Source organism: Oncorhynchus tshawytscha, linkage group LG10, assembly GCF_018296145.1.
Source record: "Oncorhynchus tshawytscha isolate Ot180627B linkage group LG10, Otsh_v2.0, whole genome shotgun sequence".
NCBI classification, from domain to species: domain Eukaryota; kingdom Metazoa; phylum Chordata; class Actinopteri; order Salmoniformes; family Salmonidae; genus Oncorhynchus; species Oncorhynchus tshawytscha.
In genome coordinates, this window is record NC_056438.1 from 54861214 (window position 1) to 54881312 (window position 20099).

The 20099-nt window shown below is 39.9% G+C and overlaps 1 protein-coding gene across 1 annotated transcript in view; it reads right to left on the minus strand.

Moving 5' to 3' along the window:
* Nucleotides 1-16330: 16330 nt before the first annotated feature.
* Nucleotides 16331-20099, minus strand: part of LOC112261103 (BMP/retinoic acid-inducible neural-specific protein 3-like) — a 65234-nt gene continuing 61465 nt past the window's right edge. Inside the window, exons 6-7 of the mRNA XM_042328772.1 lie at nt 19642-19864; nt 16331-18157 (exon numbers count right to left, since the gene is read on the minus strand). Of these exons, the coding sequence (XP_042184706.1) occupies nt 17038-18157; nt 19642-19864 (1343 nt within the window). The 3' untranslated portion in view covers nt 16331-17037. The remainder of the gene's footprint in view (nt 18158-19641; nt 19865-20099) is intronic.

A 20099-nucleotide genomic window follows, 5' to 3' on the forward strand; every position in this document is an offset into this window, starting at 1 on the left:
ACACCAATCATGCCTGTATGGTAGAGTGGCCAGACAGAAGCCACTCCTCAGTAAAAGGCACATGACAGCCCTCTTGGAGTTTGCCAAAATGCACCTAAAAGACTCTCAGACCATGAGAAACAAGATTCTCTGGTCTGATGAAACCAAGATGGAACTCTTTGGCTTGAATTCCAAGCGTCACGTCTAGAGGAAACCTGGCACCATCCCTACGGTGACGCATGGTGGTGGCAGCATCGTGCTGTGGGGATGTTTTTCAGCACCAGGGAATGGGAGACTAGTCAAGATCGAGACAAAGATGAACAGAGAAAAGTACAGAGAGATCCTTGATGAAAACCTGCTCCTGAATGCTCAGGACCTCAGACTGGGGCGAAGGTTCACCTTTCAACTGGACAACGACCCTGAGCACACAACCCAATCGAACATCTCTGGAGAGACCTGAATATAGCTGTGCAGCGACATTCCCATCCAACCTGACAGAGCTTGAGAGGATCTACAGAGAAGAATGGGAGAAACTCCCCAAATACAAGCTTGGCACACCTGTAGTGTCATACCCAAGAAGACTTGAGGCTGTAATCGCTGCCAAAGGTGCTTCAACAAAGTACTGAGTAAAGGGTCTGAATTCTTATGTAAATGTGAAATCTTAGTTTTTTCTTTGTCATTATCGTTATTGTGTGTAGATTGGTGATTTGTAATTTTTAAAAAATACATGTTATAATAAGGCAATCACATTACAAAATGTGGAAAAAGTGAAGGGGTCTGACTACTTCCCGAATGCACTGTACAAGGATGATTTATAGTGTATTTTCATATTCGAGGTTTAAAAACTTCTTAAGCTTAGGCGTGCCGCTAGCGAGACAACTTCCAGTGAAACTGGAGGGCACGCAATTCAAATAAATAATCATAATAATTATGGATATTAAACATGTAGGTACATACAAGTGTCTTATATCGGTTGAAAGCTTAAATTATTGTTAATCTAACTGCACTGTCCAATTTACAGTAGCTATTACAGCGAAAACATGCCATGCGATTATTTGAGGACGGCGGGCACCCCACATCAAAATATTTTTCCATAAATTCACAATTAGCGATTAAAAATGAACTTACTTTTTGAAAATCTTCCTCTGATTTGTCATCCAAAGAGTCCCAGCTATAACATGTAGTGTTGTTTTGTTAGATAAAATTCTTTATATGCCAAAAAGTCAGTTTAGTTGGCACCATCGATTTGAGTAATCCACTCATTCAACATGCAAAGAAAGGAGTCCGAAAATCTCCCCCTAAACTTTGTTTCAACAAGTCAAAATACATTTCTATATACTCCTCAGATACCCTAAAATGTAATCAAACTATAATATTTCTTACGGAAAGAAGTATGTTTTTAGCAGGTGTGTCTTGTCTTTTTGTCGTGCACAAACCCTGGATTTCCAAGCAAGTGTCCTACTAAAACTGTTATTTCTTATTCGTTATTCAAGTTACAAGCCTGAAAACTTGACCATAGACTTCTGACACCCAATGGAAGCCATGGGAATTGCATCATGGGAGGTAGAATTGTGTATGCCCTTATACTGGCCATTGGAAGAGCATGGTCTCTCAAAAGAAAATAATTCTGGTAGGTTTTTATTTGGATTTTCTCCTACCATATCTATTGTTTTACTCTCGTACATTATTTTAACATTTCTACAAACGTCAACGTGTTTTCTTTCCAATGGTACCAATTATATGCATATCCTGGCTTCAGGGCCTTAGTAACAGGCAGTTTACTTTGGGCACGTCATTCAGACAGGAAGTGCAGAAAAAAGGGGCCTCGTCTGATTAAGCAACACAAAAGGTACTGTACCTATTTTACAAATGAGCTAAGAATATTGGTTGTGGGCAATTTATAATTACCATAACAAGTACCATATGATGCTATGAATATATTTGTGGACAGTAAAATGGTAATTGAATGTTATTGGGAAAACCCACACAGGTGAGTGAATTAGCTGGTATGCTAAACATAACGTTTTTATTTGCATTAAAAGTGATATGAGCCACCAAGCCGATATCACGTTATTGTAGGAGACATTGTATGTATTTGTCCATTAATTTCCCCTACCTACCTCCCTTTAAAATTATATACTGTCTGTCACTGTCTGCCATACAGTCAGGGATAACTGTGAAGAGACCTTATGAGACATTCGTGACATAGTCATCCCAGGCCCCCCATTATGCTAGCAAGCAGCCACAATGCACTGCAAGTTTGGCTCCGAGCTAACTTTAATCTGATCTCAAGGGGAAAAATTGCACACAGGCACTGATGTGCTGCCATTCCAACCATCTCTTGTTCACAAAGAGAAAGCTTACTTTCATATCAATTCATTGGAGCATTCCGTGTAATATTCACTCTAGCAGAGCACCCCCACCACATTAATTAAGTATTTATTACTAATATACTAGAAAAAGATTATTGAAGCATCTAGGATATCACAAAAGATGTACTGAACAAAAATATAAATGCAACATGTAAAGTGTCGGACCCATGTTTCATGAGCTGAAATAAAAGATCCCAGAAATGTTCCATACGGACAAAACTTTCATTTCTCTCATATGATGTGCACAAATTTGTTTACACACCTGATAGTGAGCATTTCTCATTTGCAAAGATAATCCATCCACCTGACAGGTGTGGCATATGAATAAGCTGATTAAGAAGCATTATCATTACACAGGTGCACCTTATGCTGGGGACAATAAAAGGCCACTCTAGAATGTGCAGTTTTGTCACACAACACAATGTCACAGATGTCTCAAGTTTTGAGGGAGTGTGCAATTGGCATGCTGACTGCAGGAATGTTCACTAGAGCTGTTGCCAGAGTATTGAATGTTCATGTTAATTTCTCTATCATAAGCCGAATCCAACACTGTTTAAGGGAATTTGTCAGTATGTCCAACCGAGAACACAACCGCAGACCACATGTAACCATGCCAACCCAGGACCTCCACATCCGGCTTCTTCACCTGCGGGATCGTCTAAGACATGTCTGTTTGCACAACCCACTTTAGACTTTGTCTGTTGTATTATTGACTGTGTGTTTGTTTATTCCATGTGTAACTCTGTGTTGTTGTTTGTGTCGTACTTTGCTTTATCTTGCCCAGGTCGCAGTTGTAAATGAGAACTTGTTCTCAACTTGCCTACCTGGTTAAATAAAGGTGAAATATATATATATTTTTTATATTTAAAAAATCCGCAAACTGTCAGAAGCCGTCTCAGGGAAGCTCATCTGCGTGCTTGTTGTCCTGACCTGACTGCAAATTGGGATCATAACCAAATTCAGTGGTCAAATGCTCACCTTCAATAGCCACTGGCATGCTGGAGAAGTGAGCTCTTCATAGATATCGCAGTTTCAGCTGTACCGGGCAGATGGAACTTTTTATAGACGGTGACAACGTAGACAATAAGACTTCCTTTGGGTTTTGGTTGTAAAAAGAATGGAGATTAAATTATTTGGACAGCGAGTTCGTGTTCAAGTACCATTTTTGGGCCAGCCATCCATCCATCCCTCACAACTGAGTGAGTAGTGTTTGTCCTGATGCCATTTTAAAAGCCAAGAAGAAAAAAAAAGAAAGTACAATTATATATTTTACTTTATGGGGACTGAATGCTGGTTTGCTAGGACAGACCAGATACAACTTCAATTAGCACTGAGGTGTGAAGTGAAATGTGTCGAGACCTTTGGATCCAACAAATGGCAGGAGTCTTTGAAGCCCCCTCCTGCTGTTCAAAGACCATCCACTGGAATTTTCTACAAGAAACCTGCCTCCAGAAATAAAGCTTCTCCCAAGTGGGTGTGACACCTACAGTGCCTGCTGCACTGCTGCTTGGATTCCACCTGGCGATCTGTTCACCGTTTGCCCTGTCCTGTCTCCCCTCTCTGGTACAGGTACGCCCACCACACTCCCCCCTCTACCCCAAGCTTTGGCTCGCCTCCAGCACACAGGCACTGATGGGGCGAGTGACCCTGAACTTAGTATGGCTAGCCCCAAGTCGTTATATATTTACATTTTTTCTTGTGCATTTTGCTATTTGCCTTCGTGACTCCTGCATGCTTTGTTGAATACGAACTTTCTTTACCCAACCGTGGGACAGACTATGTTTGTTCCCACACTCGGGACTCTCAATTGGTTACACAGACTTGTGGCCTCCCATCCTATTCTAACCACCTCTTGCCGGCTTTATATTCATGTTACCATGATATTCATGATTAAATTGCTGTACAATATGATCTTGTTGCCATCTGATGCACATTCAGATGTCATAAATCAGCACGGCTGAGCTCTCCCTGTCCTATGCTGTGCCTTGATTGTATTACTGTTGATGATATCTGGAAATGTGCATGTACACCCTGGCCCATCTACTGTTGCTTGCCCCAATTCTGACTTGTGCTCTGATATCTGCTTCACTGATTTCTGCTCTTGTAAAAGCCTTGGTTTTCTGCACGTTAACACTAGAAGCGTATTACCTACAACGGATCAATTGAAAGTGTGGGTTCACAGCTCCAATCCAGATGTGTTGATCGTTACTGAGACGTGGTTAAGGAAGTGTGTTTGAATACTTATGTTAACCTTTCTGGTTATAAAGTTTTTCGGCTAGACAGATCTTCCAAAGGTGGGGGAGTGGCAGTCTTTGCCAAGGATCTCCTTCAGTGCTCAGTTGTCTCCACCAAGTCTGTCCCCAAGCAATTTGATTTGCTGGTTTTAAGCATTAAACTTTCAAATAGCTCTTTGTTGACTGTTTCTGGGTGCTATCGTCCTCCAACAGCATTTGTTTATGCAAATTAGAAATAGGTGCACTCAGGCTATCTGGAAGGTCAAAATTAGTTAATTTAAGGAGCAGTTTTCTCTCTGTGGGTCTAACTCCAAGAAGATCGGAAAACGGTTTAAGACCTGGAGAATAAACCCTCCTCCTCACAGCTGCCCATGTCCCTTAATGTTGATGATGTGGTTGTTACTGACAAGAAGCACATAGCTGAGCTCTTTAATCACCACTTCAGTAAGTCAGGATTCCTATTTGACTCAGCCATGCCTCCTGCCCGTCCAACATTTCTTCATTTCCCATTACCTTTAAATGTGACTATCCCCGATGCTTCTCCCTCTTTTTCTCCTGCCCCACTACGAAGTTTCTCCCTGCAGGGAGTCACTGAGTCTGAGGTGCTAAATGAGCTCCTGAAACTTGATCCCCAAAAAAACATCTGGGTCAGATGGTTTAGACCCTTTCTTCTTTAGGGTTGCTGCCCCTATCATCACCAAGCCTATCTCCGACCTTTTCAACCTGTTTCTCCTTTCGGGGGAGGTTCCCATTGCTTGGAAGGCAGTCATGGTTCGTCTTTTATTTAAAGGGGAGATCAAGCTGATCCTAACTGGTATAGGCCTATTTCTATTTTGCCCTGTTTATCAAAAGTGGTGGAAAAACTTGTCAATAATCAACTGACTGGCTTTCTTGATGTCTATAGTATTCTCTCTGGTATGCAATCTGGTTTCTACTCAGGTTATGGATGTGTCACTGCAACCTCAAAGGTCCTCAATGATGTCAGAATTGCCCATGATTCTAAGCAATGTTGTGCTGCTATTGTTATTGACTTGGCCAAAGCTTTTGATAGGGTAGACCATTCCATTCTTGTGGACCATTCCATTCTAAGGAGTATTGGTGTGTCTGAGGGGTCTTTGGCCTGGTTTGCTAACTAAATCTGCTGTCTCAGCCACTGCCTGTCACCAAGGGGGTACCCCAAGGCTCAATCCTAGGCCCCACCCTCTTCTGAATTTACATCAACAAAATATCTCAGGCAGTAGGAAGTTCTCTCATCCATTTATATGCAGATGATACAGTCTTATACTCAGCTGGCCCCTCCTCGGATTTTGTGTTAAATGCTCTTCAACAAAGCTTTCTAAGTGTCCAACAAGCTTTCTCTGCCTGATAAATGCCCCTCTCCCCACAGGTGTGATTAATACCTCTGAGGGTTTAGAGTTACTTGGGAGTATGGCTAGATGGTACACTGTCCTTCTCTCAGCACATATCAAAGCTGCAGGCTAAAGTTAAATCTAGACTTGGTTTCCTCTATCATAATCGCTCCTCTTTCACCCCAGCTGCCAAACTATCCCTGATTCAGATGACCATCCTACCCATGCTAGATTATGGATATGTCATTTATAGATTGACAGGTAAGGGTGCTCTCGAGCGGCTAGATGTTCGTTACCATTTGGCCATCAGATTTGCCACCAATGTTCCTTATAGGACACATCACTGCACTCTATACTCCTCTGTAAACTGGTCATCTCTGTATACCCGTCGCAAGACCCACTGGTTGATGCTTATTTATAAAACCCTCTTAGGCCTCACTCCCCCCTATCTGAGATATCTACTCTTCCCTCATTCTCCAACTGACAGTTGTGGTTGCTTTGCATGATGTATTGTTGTCTCTACCTTCTTGCCATTTGTGCTGTTGTCTGTGCCCAATAATGTTTGTACCATGTTTTGTGCTGTTACCATGTTGTGTTGCTGCCATGTTATTGTCATGTTGTGTTGCTACCATGCTATGTTGTCATGTGTTGCTGTCTTGCTATGTTGTCGTCTTAGGTCTCTCTTTTGTAGTGTTGTCTCTCTTGTCGTGATGTGCGTTTTGTCCTATATTTATATTTTATTTATTTATTTTTAATCCCCATCCCCGCAGGAGGCCTTTTGACTTTTGGTAGGCCGTCATTGTAAATAAGATTTTTTTCTTTACTGACTTGCCTAGTTAAATAAAGGTTCAATAAAAATAAAATAAAAACACAGTGCCCCATAAAGACAAAGAAAACAATTGCATTTTATCGATGGCAATTTGACTGCACAGGCATACTGTGACAAGAACCTGAGGCCCATTGTCGTGCTATTCATTCACCGCCATCACCATGTTTCTGTCTGATAATGCACAGCCCCATGTCGCAAAGATTTGTACACAATTCCTGGAAGCTGAAAATGTCCCAGTTCTTCCATGGCCTGCATACTCATCAGACATGTCACCCATTGAGCATGTTTGGGATGCTCTGGATTTACGTGTACGACAGCGTGTTCCAGTTCCCGCCAATATCCAGCAGATTTGCTCAGCCATTAAAGAGGGGTGGGACAACATTCCACAGGCTACAATCAACAGCATGTGAAGGAGATGTGCCGCGCTGTGCGAGGCAAATGGTGGTCACATCAGATCCGGACAGTTTTTCTAATACACACCCCTACCTTTTTTTTTAGGTATCTGTGACCAACAGATGCATATCTGCATTCCGAGTCATGTGAAATCCATAGATCAGGTCCTAATTTATTTATTTTGTTGACTGATTTCCTTGACTGATTAAGTATTAGCAATGCATTGCATCACCTTATCATACACAGAACAGTTTTAACTGTGCGATCAAGGGAGATAATTAACAATAGAGATCATTCTTATCTGAGCATATAAGCTATAGCCACACTAATTGCAGTGTAAATGTTTTGTATTTTTTTATTACATCAAGTATATATTCTGCCTGTGCTTTTGGCTTTCAAAATATTATTTCTTTACACTTGGAAGGCTATGAAAGCTTGAGTGTTGGAGACTGACAAGACAGTAGAAAATAGGAAGGAAGATGTGGCAAACACATTATGTGAACACAGGGTTGGTGTGGAGGAGAACTATACAAACCCGTCAGTCACACACAGCTAAATGTCAAGTGAATACCATGCATCTACCATAATTATAAGTAAATGAAACTTTTAGAGTGTTTCAAGATTCACCAATATGCCCATTGTGCTGCAAAACATTTTAAAGGAACATAATACAAAATGTTATAGATCAAACTGAAAACTTCTAACAATCAACATGTGGCAATACAATTCCCCTCGTTCTCTTGGTCCCTGTTCTTTCTTTTCGGGAAGTCTAGTCCCATAATCTGTCATATAGCTCTTTGGCTCAACTCTAACTCACTCCTTATCCAACTTTCTCTTCAACTTTCTGTTGCTGGAAACATGTTTTATGTCGTGTGGATGGTCCACAACTTTGAACAAGGCTGTCTGACTTCCTTCCTAGGTTTGTCCCTCATTTCGTCCTAGATTCCCCTGTGTTCAAGGAGACTAGAATGGTCCCTTCTGTCCCTGTGGGATTGTTATTTGCATTTTCCCTGTCTTGCTCTTCTGGTGTCTCTCTCTGAACATAGTGCTGGCATATATATCTGCTGATATTTTCTAGAGTGTCCAGGTCCCCTGGGCGACTTCTTGGATTAAATGGACCTCTTGTCACCACTTGAAGAGAATAACCCTTTGATGGCATCACAGACTCTTCAAACATCCATATAGGCCATCTGACCTTGAACTCCTCAAAGCTTCTCCCTTTCAAAACCACTGACTCACAAACCCCGGACCCCACAAGTGGCATATGCTTTCACACATCACTGATCTCCCTCAAACTCATCTTTCACTCCCCCTGATGATTCAGATAACTTATTTGTCCCCTCCCCTCTCTGCCCCCTCTCCCTCCTGGCTGGCTTCCAATGTTTACCCAAGAGGACCTGGTGGATGTTTTGCATATTCAAGGATATTAGATTTCTTTACAAGATACAGTGTCTGCATTTTTTCTGCACTTGTTTTTCTGCCCCCATATTGCTGTAGACTTGAGTAAGACGAGAGGTCCCACGATCTCATTCTCGTTCACATTAGACATTGTTATAACATCATATTAGTCCAAAATACACGTATCAAATGGTGGTACACGAGAGCTGTATCATTGAATTAATTAATTAGATCAATAAATAAAACCAAACTAAATAAATGAAACCATTTACTTCCGCTCAGATCAAACATGAATGTCTACCTACCTAAACCTTTTATTGAAGATTAAAAGCTAAGTATATGTGACAACTTACTGTACTGGCCATTGTAGATTGTTTTTTATTTAACAATCTTGTAGCAAACAGCCCCTTTGAAGTACATCCCACTTGAGAAAGACTGAAGACTCTCCCCTCCCCTCTACACTCTTCAAGGTATTCATTGAGCCTTTAGTATTGCTATTGATTGTTTGCCAAGTTCAATACCATTATACTACAGTAGTTGGCCTCTCACACTCCATCAATGGGGCTGCAGCAACAAGCAGCAACAAGCAGTCATGTAGCAGCCTTATATTGTATCTAACCCCTTGCTATGACTTAATGAAGTGGTTGTATCCCTCATCATCTTCAAATGTGGTGAACCCCCCAAAAATTGACTTTTTTAAGGCCAAAGACATAGAGAGGTTTTCTGAACTTCTTTTCCTTGCCAACCATCAACCAGCCAGTTCAGCTTCAGATGAGTCACAGCCATTAAGAAGCCCTCTTCTGTCCTCTTATTGTTTCATCGCCTAGAGCATCAAGAAGAGATCAAGAAAGCCAGTCCTTTTTTATTTATTTATATTTGGACAGCTTTCACAATCCCGCTCACAGTTTCTCTGCCCTGAGGACACAGTGAGTTAATTCTGACTTTCCATAATAGTCTGCGTCTCAAAATCTAACTTCACTTGTAGGTCTTGAAGATTGAGCGCACTGAGTGGTGAGGAAACTCGTGTCATTTATACATCATTAAAAATCAATGATTTATTTTTGAAGTACTTTGTTGTTGTGTCTCATCATGAAGTTAATTTGCAGTCAGACATCATTAATTGTCACCTAATTTATTATATTTCTTCCTAATTTTCACCCCCTTTCACTTCATCATGTGACCTCAGCATTAAGTGGATTAAATAATCTCTTCTCCTCACACAGTTCACCCTTACTACCTGGACATGATGCGGAATAACTTTAAGCTATTGAGAACTTCTCATTATAAATGCCTTTCTTCAAAACCTGTTCACACAAAAGGCAATAGAGTTTCAGCATCGGCATCATGCCATGATTCGATGTAGGGCAGCAAGTAGTACATCTACATTGTATACAATCACAGCCTCTAACAGTCATGACATGTAGGAAGATGTGAAACAGATGTGTTGACTGCTTAGTGTGTTTTTCCACCCAATGCTGCACAGACACACTTCTACTTGGGAAATAATTACTATTCATTAAAGCTAGCTGCTAGATTCTCTGTATCCCTCTTCCTCCCCGGATGTCCTTCAGCAATCCTAGCACCTGTCATTCTGTCAGCCCTCAGTCAGCCTATCGATTCACAGATCTTTACCCGAGCATAGAATGCTTGCATGCCAATTTCTCTCTCCCTCTTTTTCTGGGCTGACCTTTATTTCTTTAAGAGGTTTTGGCAGGGATAAATAAACCACCATGAACTGTATTCAATTTGAATATTAGTCTTCGTCCAGATCATACATTTGTCAGCTACTAATACATACATATTGATTTGTGGTTGTATCCACGACAACAGTCCAAGGTAAAGTTTGTCCCTCCCTGCAGAGTAACATTGCAATAGCAACACATCAATACTACTCAGATTTTAATATCATTATCAGAACACTTAAGCAACTGCCAAAAGGTTAACACCCCCACCCCCCTGAATGCATATTTGAAATACTGTGCATTCAAGATTTTGTTTTATATCGACAGAATACAAATCAATGCAAACTTAGTGGGTCTTCTTTTTACTATTTAATATAAGAACATTTACATCCTGTTAAACATTGAGAGAAACAAATCTTTTTGATCAAACAATAAGAATTAAAAGTTACAGTGCCTTCAGAAAGTATTCACATCCCTTGACTTTTTCAACACCGTGTTCTGTTACACAATTTAAAATAGATTAAATTTAGATTTTGTGTCACAATATCCCATAACGTCAAAGTGGAATTATGATTTTAGAATTTTTTACAAATGAATCAAAAATGAAAAGCTGAAATGTATTGAGTCAATAAGTATTCAACCCCTTTGTTATGGCAAGCCTAAATCATTTCAGGAGTACAAGTATATTTAACAAGTCACATAATACGTTGTATGGACTCACTGTGTGTAATAATAGTGTTTAACATTATTTTTTAATTAGCTCAAGTATCTGTAAGGTCCCTCAGTCGAGTAGTGTATTTCAAATACAGAGTCAACCCGAAAGACCAGGGAGGTTTTCCAATACCTCACAAAGAAGGGCACCTATTGGTAGATGGGTAAATATCTATTTGAGCAAGTTATGAATTACACTTTGCATATTGTAACCAACTTGACAGAGCTTGAATAATTTTTAAAATAAAAATGTGCAAATATTGTACAATCCAGGAGTGCAAAGCTCTTAGAGACTTACCCAGAAAGACTCACAGCTCTTAGAGACTTACCCAATAAGACTCACAGCTGTAATGACTGCCAAAAGTGATTCTAACATATATTGACTCAGGGGTATGAATACTTATGTAAATGAGCTATTTCTATATTTAATTTTCAATACATTTTTTCAATACATTTGATTAAAATTTCTAAAAACATGTCTTCAATTTGTCATAATGGGGTATCATGTGTAGATGGGTCAGATAAAAAAAATGTAATCCATTTTAAAATCAGGCTGTAACAGAACAAAGAATGGAATAACTCAAGAGGTATGAATGCTTTCTGAAAGGACTGTAAACGGTTCTTAACAGAGCCAACCAGTAGACATATCAGTATGTTTGTGTATGTGACATGTCATATGTACAGATACAAATACATAAAACATTGTCATATCATCAAATATCATTATTTCATCCAGATACTGATTAGATATTTAATATTCTTGATTGAGCTGTGTGAAGTAGTGTCTGATAAAAGTGGATGTAGTTAACCCAAGAATATTTACATTCAGCACTTTGGTTCTGGACATTTATAGCTTTTAGGGGCAAAACCACATCTCATTCTATAAATGTACAGAAGTTGAAGGCATTTAGGAAATACTTGTTCATTTTCCCAAAGACAATTACTTTTCATACTGTACAGAAAAACTGCTTGAGTTAATTCTGTCTGAAACAGTAAGCTCTTAATTTAGTTTTGACATACAGAGAGTTTGTTGTTACAGACATACAGAGAGTTTGTTGTTGAATGGCTCTCGGAAAGCTTTTGGCATCAACCCCATAAGTAATGTACTTTACAGCACAATATAAATGAGTAGGTAGTAGTAACATGGTAGAATATAGGAACAAGTTATAACTCAAGTTGTATCAGAGATACAGTATATCATTGATAATTGTAAGTAATTTACAACTTGTTCAAATATTTTAACTATGTAAGTATTACCTTTAATCTGTGTGTATGTCTTCTGAAAGGTATTTTAGTTTGATTTTGATGAAAGCAATACGGACAATATACAAAATTGAATTAAATAAATTCAGCTAAAGATATTAAAATCAAACTGTAATGATTACACTTCTTATAGTGGTGCCATTCTCTCATATCATTACCCATTGAAAAGCTAAGGTCGGTCTATATGTAGAAAGAAAGATGTCCCCCACATATCAAATTACCAGAGTAATAAACCATAATAGTGAGGTCATGCCTCTCTGAGGCCTAAGGACGTTGGCACCAGTCCCAAGACTTGCACACCAGGCAAACAGGCCACTGCTAAGTGATAGTGTTGGCACTAGAGAAGGCCATTTATTTCCACAGGGATATTTACATACCAGGCATCCTATCATCAATGAAAACTAGATAGAGCACACATGAAAAGGGCTTTCCAGCCAGGTACATGGTGGCCATAAAAAGCTCAAGGACGACCGCCACTAACAATGACGTGCAGCAAATGTAAAAAGAAGTGCAATTTGGCCGAATGGGAAGAAATTGAAGAAATGCACACCACTGATTGACATAAAATAATACAAAGTCAGAAAGAAGAACATCTGGGTAGTATGATAAGTGCCGCGTGCTGCCAGCCATGCTTAACTGTCAGTTACTGTCTTACGGAGTGAGGCAGTCAGAGGCAACAAACAGGAATAAACAAAATAGCAAATAAATGCTCTTTGAAATCCTCTGCTGTACTCAGTGAATACTATTTATCATGTAATGAGAGGCCAGCCAATCAAGTCAAGGAGAGTTTATGCATTCCTTTGCATGCTTAGATTTCAGACTGATATGCAAGTGGATGTGCAGTGGAGTGGAAAGTTGAATGTCTCTAGTGTATGATAATGTCCATAGTAATGAAATTGCAATAGTACATTTATTTGTTGTTGATAATGTTCCTAGTCTCTCTCTCTTTCCCTGCTATCAATAATCTATTCTCCAGACAATTCGTATTTCTAACAATTCCCCAAACTCATCATTCAAATGGTAATTGATGACTTTACTACATGACCTACACATGTACAGGCAAAAAATAATCCAAGCAAAACACCTCATTTTATTTCAGCAATTCCACAACATTAATGCAGTTATTGGACTCTCAAAACATCATAAATCATTGGAGAAAAATAGCCAACTCCCTTTCTTGTGGGAATGTTTGAATAGTTTACACAGCATAATAGACCCTCCTTGATTGATTGGGTTTCCTCCACTGTCCTGGCGATTAGCTGAAGGGCGAGTGCAGATTTCTTGATGACACCAAGATAAATCACTTTTATTTATAAACTCTGTGTTTGTGACTCCCATCTTATTGAAATAGTCTGAGGTTTTTCCCAGGTTGTTCAGAGGCACAGTGAGTTTTATCTGATGTGACAATGTGTGTTTGGTTCCCGTGCTCTGTGACAACCTTGTAAATGTTTTTTTTACCTTGCAAATGCTGCACTTTATATATTAGAGACACAGAGGATTCGTACTGTGAAGAGGGACATTGAAATAGGTCTTCTTTGTCAAGACCAAAGGTTCCTTGCTCACTCTTGTCAAATGGTACAACTGATAAATCCTAGAGCTATTCCAGTAGTAGATTTATGACAGTAAGTTTTCACTCAAGGTGTAGGTTTTGTAGATAATGAAAGACCAAATAGTACTTTAACATATGAAATGGAGATACCATAGCAGTACGGCAAATTGTTGAACCATCACAATCAGTGTAAAATATTTAAACATATCCAGATGTAATATTATACCAACAAAAATATATGTCCTCCAGCACATATTCATTTGAGTTTCAACGTGTAGGCCTATCGTGAAAAAAATGAATAAAGGTTTGAGCTAAAAAAACACCTTTGAACAGGAATTGTGACTGACATTTACAGGTAAGATCCAAAATACGGTGGACTCATTAGAATGCAAATACAGTTGGCCAATTCCAAAACTGTGGTGTTATGTTTGCAAAATACAGTTGAATTCAGAAGTTTACATACACCTTAGCCAACTACATTTACACTCAGTTTTCACAATACCTGTAAAAATTCCCTGTCTTAGGTCAGTTAGGATCACCACTTTATTTTAAGAATGTGAAATGTCAGAATAATAGAGAGAATGATTTATTTCAGCTTTTATTTATTTCATCACATTCCCAGTGGGTCAGAAGTTTACATACACTCAATTAGTATTTGGTAGCATTGCCTTTAAATTGTTTAACTTGGGTCAAACATTTTGGGTGGCCTTCCACAAGCTTCCCACAATAAGTTGGGTGAATTTTGGTCCATTCCTCCTGACAGAGCTGGTGTAACTGAGTCAGGTTCGTAGGCCTCCTTGCTCACACACGCTTTTTCAGTTCTGCCGCAACTTTTCTATAGGATTGAGGTCAGGGCTTTGTGATGGCCGCTCCAATACCTTGACTTTGTTGTCATTAAGCCATTTTCCACAACTTTGGAAGCATGCTTGGGGTCATTGTCCATTTGGAAGACCCATTTGCGACCAAGATATTACTTCCTGACTGATGTCTTGAGATGTTGCTTCAATATATCCACATAATTTCCATCATCATGGTGCCATCTATTTTGTGAATTGCACCAGTCCCTCCGGCAGCAAAGCACCCTCACAACATGATGCTGCCACTCCCGTGCTTCACAGTTGGGATGATGTTCTTCAGCTTTGCAAGCCTCCCCCTTTTCCCTCCAACATAACGATGGTCATTATGGCCAAACAGTTCTATTTTTGTTTCATCAGACCAGAGAACATTTCTCCAAAAAGTCTGATCTTTGTCACCATGTGAGTTGCAAACTGTAGTCTGGCTTTTTTATGGCGCTTTTGGAGCAGTGGCTTCTTCCTTGCTGAGCAGCCTTTCAGGTTATGTCGATATAGGACTCGTTTTACTGTGGATATAGACACTTTTGTGCCTGTTTCCTCCAGCATATCATAGGGTCAATTGCTGTTGTTCTGGGATTGATTCGCACTTTTCACACCAAAGTATGTTCATTTCTAGGAGACAGAATGCGTCTCCTTCCTGAGAGGTATGATGACTGCGTGGTCCCATGGTGTTTATACTTGCGTACTATTGTTTGTACAGATGAACGTGGTACCTTCAAGCATTTGGAAATTGCTCACAAGGATGAACCAGACTTGTGGAGGTCTACAATTGTTTTTCTGACGTCTTGGCTGAGTTATTTTGATTTTCCGATGATGTCAAGCAAAGAGGCACTGAGTTTGAAGGTAGGCCTTGAAATACATCCACAGGTACACCTCCAATTGACTCAAATGATGTCAATTAGCCTATGAGAAGCCTCTAAAACCATGACATCATTTTCTGGAATTTCCAAGCTGTTTAAAGGCACAGCCAACTTAGTGTATGTAAACTTCTGACCCACTGGAATTGTGATACAGTGAATTATGTACTTGTGTCATGCACAAAGTAGATGTCCTAACCAACTTGCCAAAACTATAGTTTGTTAACAAGAAATTTCTGGAGTGGTTGAAAAATGAGTTTTAATTACTCCAACCTAAGTATATGTAAACTTCTGACTTCAACTGTGTATTCAAAAGGTCTAGCCTGAAAACGAAACACTCAGCTGAATGTGCTTTTTATCTGAACATTGATTCTCCATCATAAGGCATGATTTTATTTTGTTACAAATATTTTTTTGGTCTTTGCACTTGGTTATCTAAAAAGCAATGTGTACTTTCCACATCTAGATTTAGATGGAGCAATATGTACACAGCTATATCCACAGACCTTTTGAAATCCTCTCAAAAGGATATTTCAACATTTAAGACATTTTAACCATTCATTTTGCCACTATGTTCAGCTTCTTTTGGTAAAGTAATGTTGCTGAATAAATAAATAGAAATATTTACTATTGGGCTTCCCAACCAAATGTTAAGCACAAATACATATTTTACAGGATTTTGAATGCCAGATAAAATGGAAAGGCAAGGATAACATTTTTGGGGATGATTATCATAATAAACTGTTGAAGGGATAGTTCACCCAAATTACAAAATGATACATTAGTTTCCTTACACTGTAAGCAGTCTATGGACAAGGTATGACAGCAATCCATGTTTTGGTTTAGTTTCCCTGGCACAGTTTCCACATGCTAATGTTTTAGCATTTGTGGCACAAAGTCATGAACGATATTAGAATTTTCTGTGCATCATGTTAAACTCATAAGTGACTTTGTTGGGCTTTACATTCAACTTTAGATACTTTAAGAAATGTGGACATGATTTGGATGTGAAAAATGCTAATATCAGTCCCATGACTTGAATGGGATTTCTGCCACAAATTCCAAAACATTAGCATGTGGAAACAGTGCCAGGGAAACTAAACCAAAACATAGATTGCTGTCAAACCTTGTCCATAGACTGCTTACAGGGTAAGGAAACCAATGTGTCATTTTGTAAGCATAATCAACTCATTCAGCCCATCAGACTCTTTTAAATGAAATCATTCTGTAACCAAAGAAAAAAGCGATAGAAAGGGAAATCCTCTTCTGTTTCCTCAACTTACTGCCAACAGATGAACAATCCAGAGCAATTATTTTCCAAACTCAGTTCCTCGCTCTTTATATTAAAAACTCTATCTGTGCAAAGCAAAATCTGTTGTCATGACATCACTTCACATCCAACAGAGCCAACACACTCCGAGCTCTGTCAACCAGTGTATAGGAATGCTCTAGACATCTCAGAGAAATATATGTGCATGTTTTCCAAACCAGATGGATAAATTGGCAACTGACTGAAGAGTAACCAGCAGCGCAGCACAGCACTCTCTGGACTCTAATTTAGACTGAGCTAGCTGCACAACTGGCCCAGCTCTGCCTCCGAGGAATTGGGCAGCTTGGAGTTGAAAATCTGGAGGGAGTCTCGGATGCGCACCACCTCACTAGTGGAGAGCTTGAGCCTGTGGCGGAGCAGACATGAAAAGAGGTCCAATGCCTGCAATCCAGGCGGAGAGAGCCGGTTGATGCGGTCTCTCATCTCCAGCAGCATATGAAAGGCTGCGTCCTGGGTGCCTTGCGTGTAAGGGTAGTCCAGCTGCAGAATCAGGTCTTTGATGCCCTCAGGGTCAAAGTGCATGCTGTAGCCGAACACCTTGAGATTGTTGATCTTCATGTAGCCCAGGTTGGACGTGTGGTCATCTAGGTCCAGGGGTTCGTAGAAAAGGGTCTCGTTGACGGTGGGGTCATCGGTCAGGATGCGGCTGCGCAGGTAAATGTGCACCGTCTCGAAGAAGGACTTCCACTTTGTGCCCAGCATCAGTGTCCAGTTGTAGCACTGCAGAGAGGCATCCACCTTAGTTCTTTCCCAGTCTGGGAAGTCCTGCTGGTTGACAGGCATGAACCAACTCTCTGAGTGGCTACCCCCAAATGGGTTGATATAGATAGCAGGCACAGGCTCCAGGGTACTGTTTTTAGTAGAGCAGATCTGGAATGAGATACCCATTAGCATATGAATGAGGTTGGATTTGTTTTTGTTGCTCTTTAGAGTGAGGAGCATGCGTTTCCTCCAGGCTGGGTTGAACCAGCTGCCCAGACGCACGTCATTGCTGATGTAGATGGCATGGACTTCCATGCGACTGTCCAGCCGCTGGAGCAGGTACTTGAACTCTGCATCCGGCATGTCAAAGTCAATGTTCAGGTAGTGGTCCAGAGAGTTTGCTATGTTGGGCCGACACGAGCCCAGGTGCAGGATGTTGCCAAGGTGGCAGGAGCCACAGCGTGTGATGTTGTCTGGGGCACATGAGAGGCAGGATGACCCTTCTCCGACCTCACAGGGCACTGTCCCCTGGCAGGCACTACTGTGCTCTGCAGTGCAGGTGCAGCTCTGCACCTCCTCTGAAAACGTGCCCAGGACTCCATGCTCATTGCAGTACAGGAGTGACTGGGCCCTGTTCAGCCAAAATCCTGGTGTCCTAAAGAGAAAAGAGCACAATATTAGGTATTTAAAATGTGCTAATTCGTGAAACAAGAAGAGAGACATTTGTGTAATGTGTTCTCCGCAAACATCAGTAGTCACATTTGTTATTAAGATTAACATAATTCTTTTCAATAACATAATTTGACTTTGGAATCATCTTTACTTAAAAAGCTTTATAAGTGCTCTTCATCAATAAATGTATTCATTCATTAATCCAATTACTTTCTTTTGACTAACACTATTGTAGCCTTTAGAAAGGACAGAGGAACAGTGCATAAAAGACACAAGTGAAGACGATGTTTTAACTTTCACTTAACATCATCCCATTTAGTGAGTGCCAAATAATGATTGATGTGGGCGTCCGTCTTAGGGATTCAGAAGAATACCAAGAACCCTACACAGAAGATCCTTCATCCACCTGTTCAGTTTACTCAGGAGGATAGGTGTCTTCCATAGTTATGCATAGCATGTTCCAGAACTGGCACAACATACTTATGAAGGATTGTTCTTTTAAGTACTAATATGTCATAGCTAATGTGTTCTTTGATTTTATTAGATTTTACGTGCTATACTTAATGTTCTTTATAAAGTGAATTTGAGGTTAAGTCTGTGTTCATGAATTATGTACAAGCATTGGTAGGATGAGATATTTTTGGTGCAACCACATTTGAGGGAAAAAAACTCAAATATTGTAAATAAATTAACAATTGAGTACTTTGCTGTAACTTTCTACAAAGCTCTATGCTGGAGTTGCTTCTGCAAAGACGAGTTTTCCTCAACCGGTTCTGTATTGGGAATTGTACTACGTAAAGCTGAAATATGCAATTTATTCCTTTCCGCATTCCAAAATGAGGGATTATATAGCACATGATGATGATGATGATGTAGAAATCTTCTGGCTCAGCTGAGCTGAATAGATTGTTGTTATTTGTTTAATGAGTGAATGGCAGCCAGAGGTAGTGCTTGTCACAGAAATGTGGGTGTTCAGTGAGCAAGTGGTTCACACCAACCTGTTGTCTCTAAGAGCACTTGATTACAGACATGCCACCGCAGACCTCACATCACCCAGACCCCTTCAATCAGGGTGGAGACACTAAACAGCTCTGTCTCTATTTCATTTCAGATGCTTGACCTGGTTTTCGCACAGCATCAGATACCAAATTGCCTCTAAATGACAGACAACTCAGCCAGGTATATGTGATTAAGGGTGTACTATTTTAACTATAGGGAGAGGTATTAAGACCTGACCCAAATAAAATAACTTTGCTTGGTCAAATTACTTGATATAAGAGAGGACACAAAGTGGTGATAAAATGCCATGAAGTGGTTGTAAATGGTTCTATGTAATAATTAACGTAATTTAAAGTAGGTGTAAGATGTTCAAAAGCCAATATAAAGACGTTTTCATCTCTGATGTGGCAGATATTATAATCTATTTGTGGAATGATTTGAGAGCATGTAATGTTCCCATTATTATACCTTTCTCTTGGGAGGCTGATCCTTGGCAGTTTGGGACATCGCTTGCTCAGAGAGAAGAGTTTCCTCACAATCTTCTGGGCTTTCCCAAGAATCAAATTGGTGCTGCTCTCCAATTGGATGTAGCGCCTCTGGAGAGCTGCATCTGCTGCCCAAAACTTGAATACCAAGGATGTGTTTAAAAAACGGTCTGTTGGTAGTTTTTTCATGAAGGCCTTGAATTCGTCTAAGAAATTGAGAAACAATCACAAGAAAATAAGATTAGTGTTTTATTTAACACAAAGTCAATCATTTCATATGTCCATCAATACACTACATATTCTTTTTTAAATACAAGGTATTTTAATTATGGATGGTACGTTTTATTGTGCAATTATGGTCCATATCCCTAAATCTACCATGGACAGCTCCTGGTATTTATATTCTTGGGACACTGTGCTAATTTAAACTATGCAGAGACT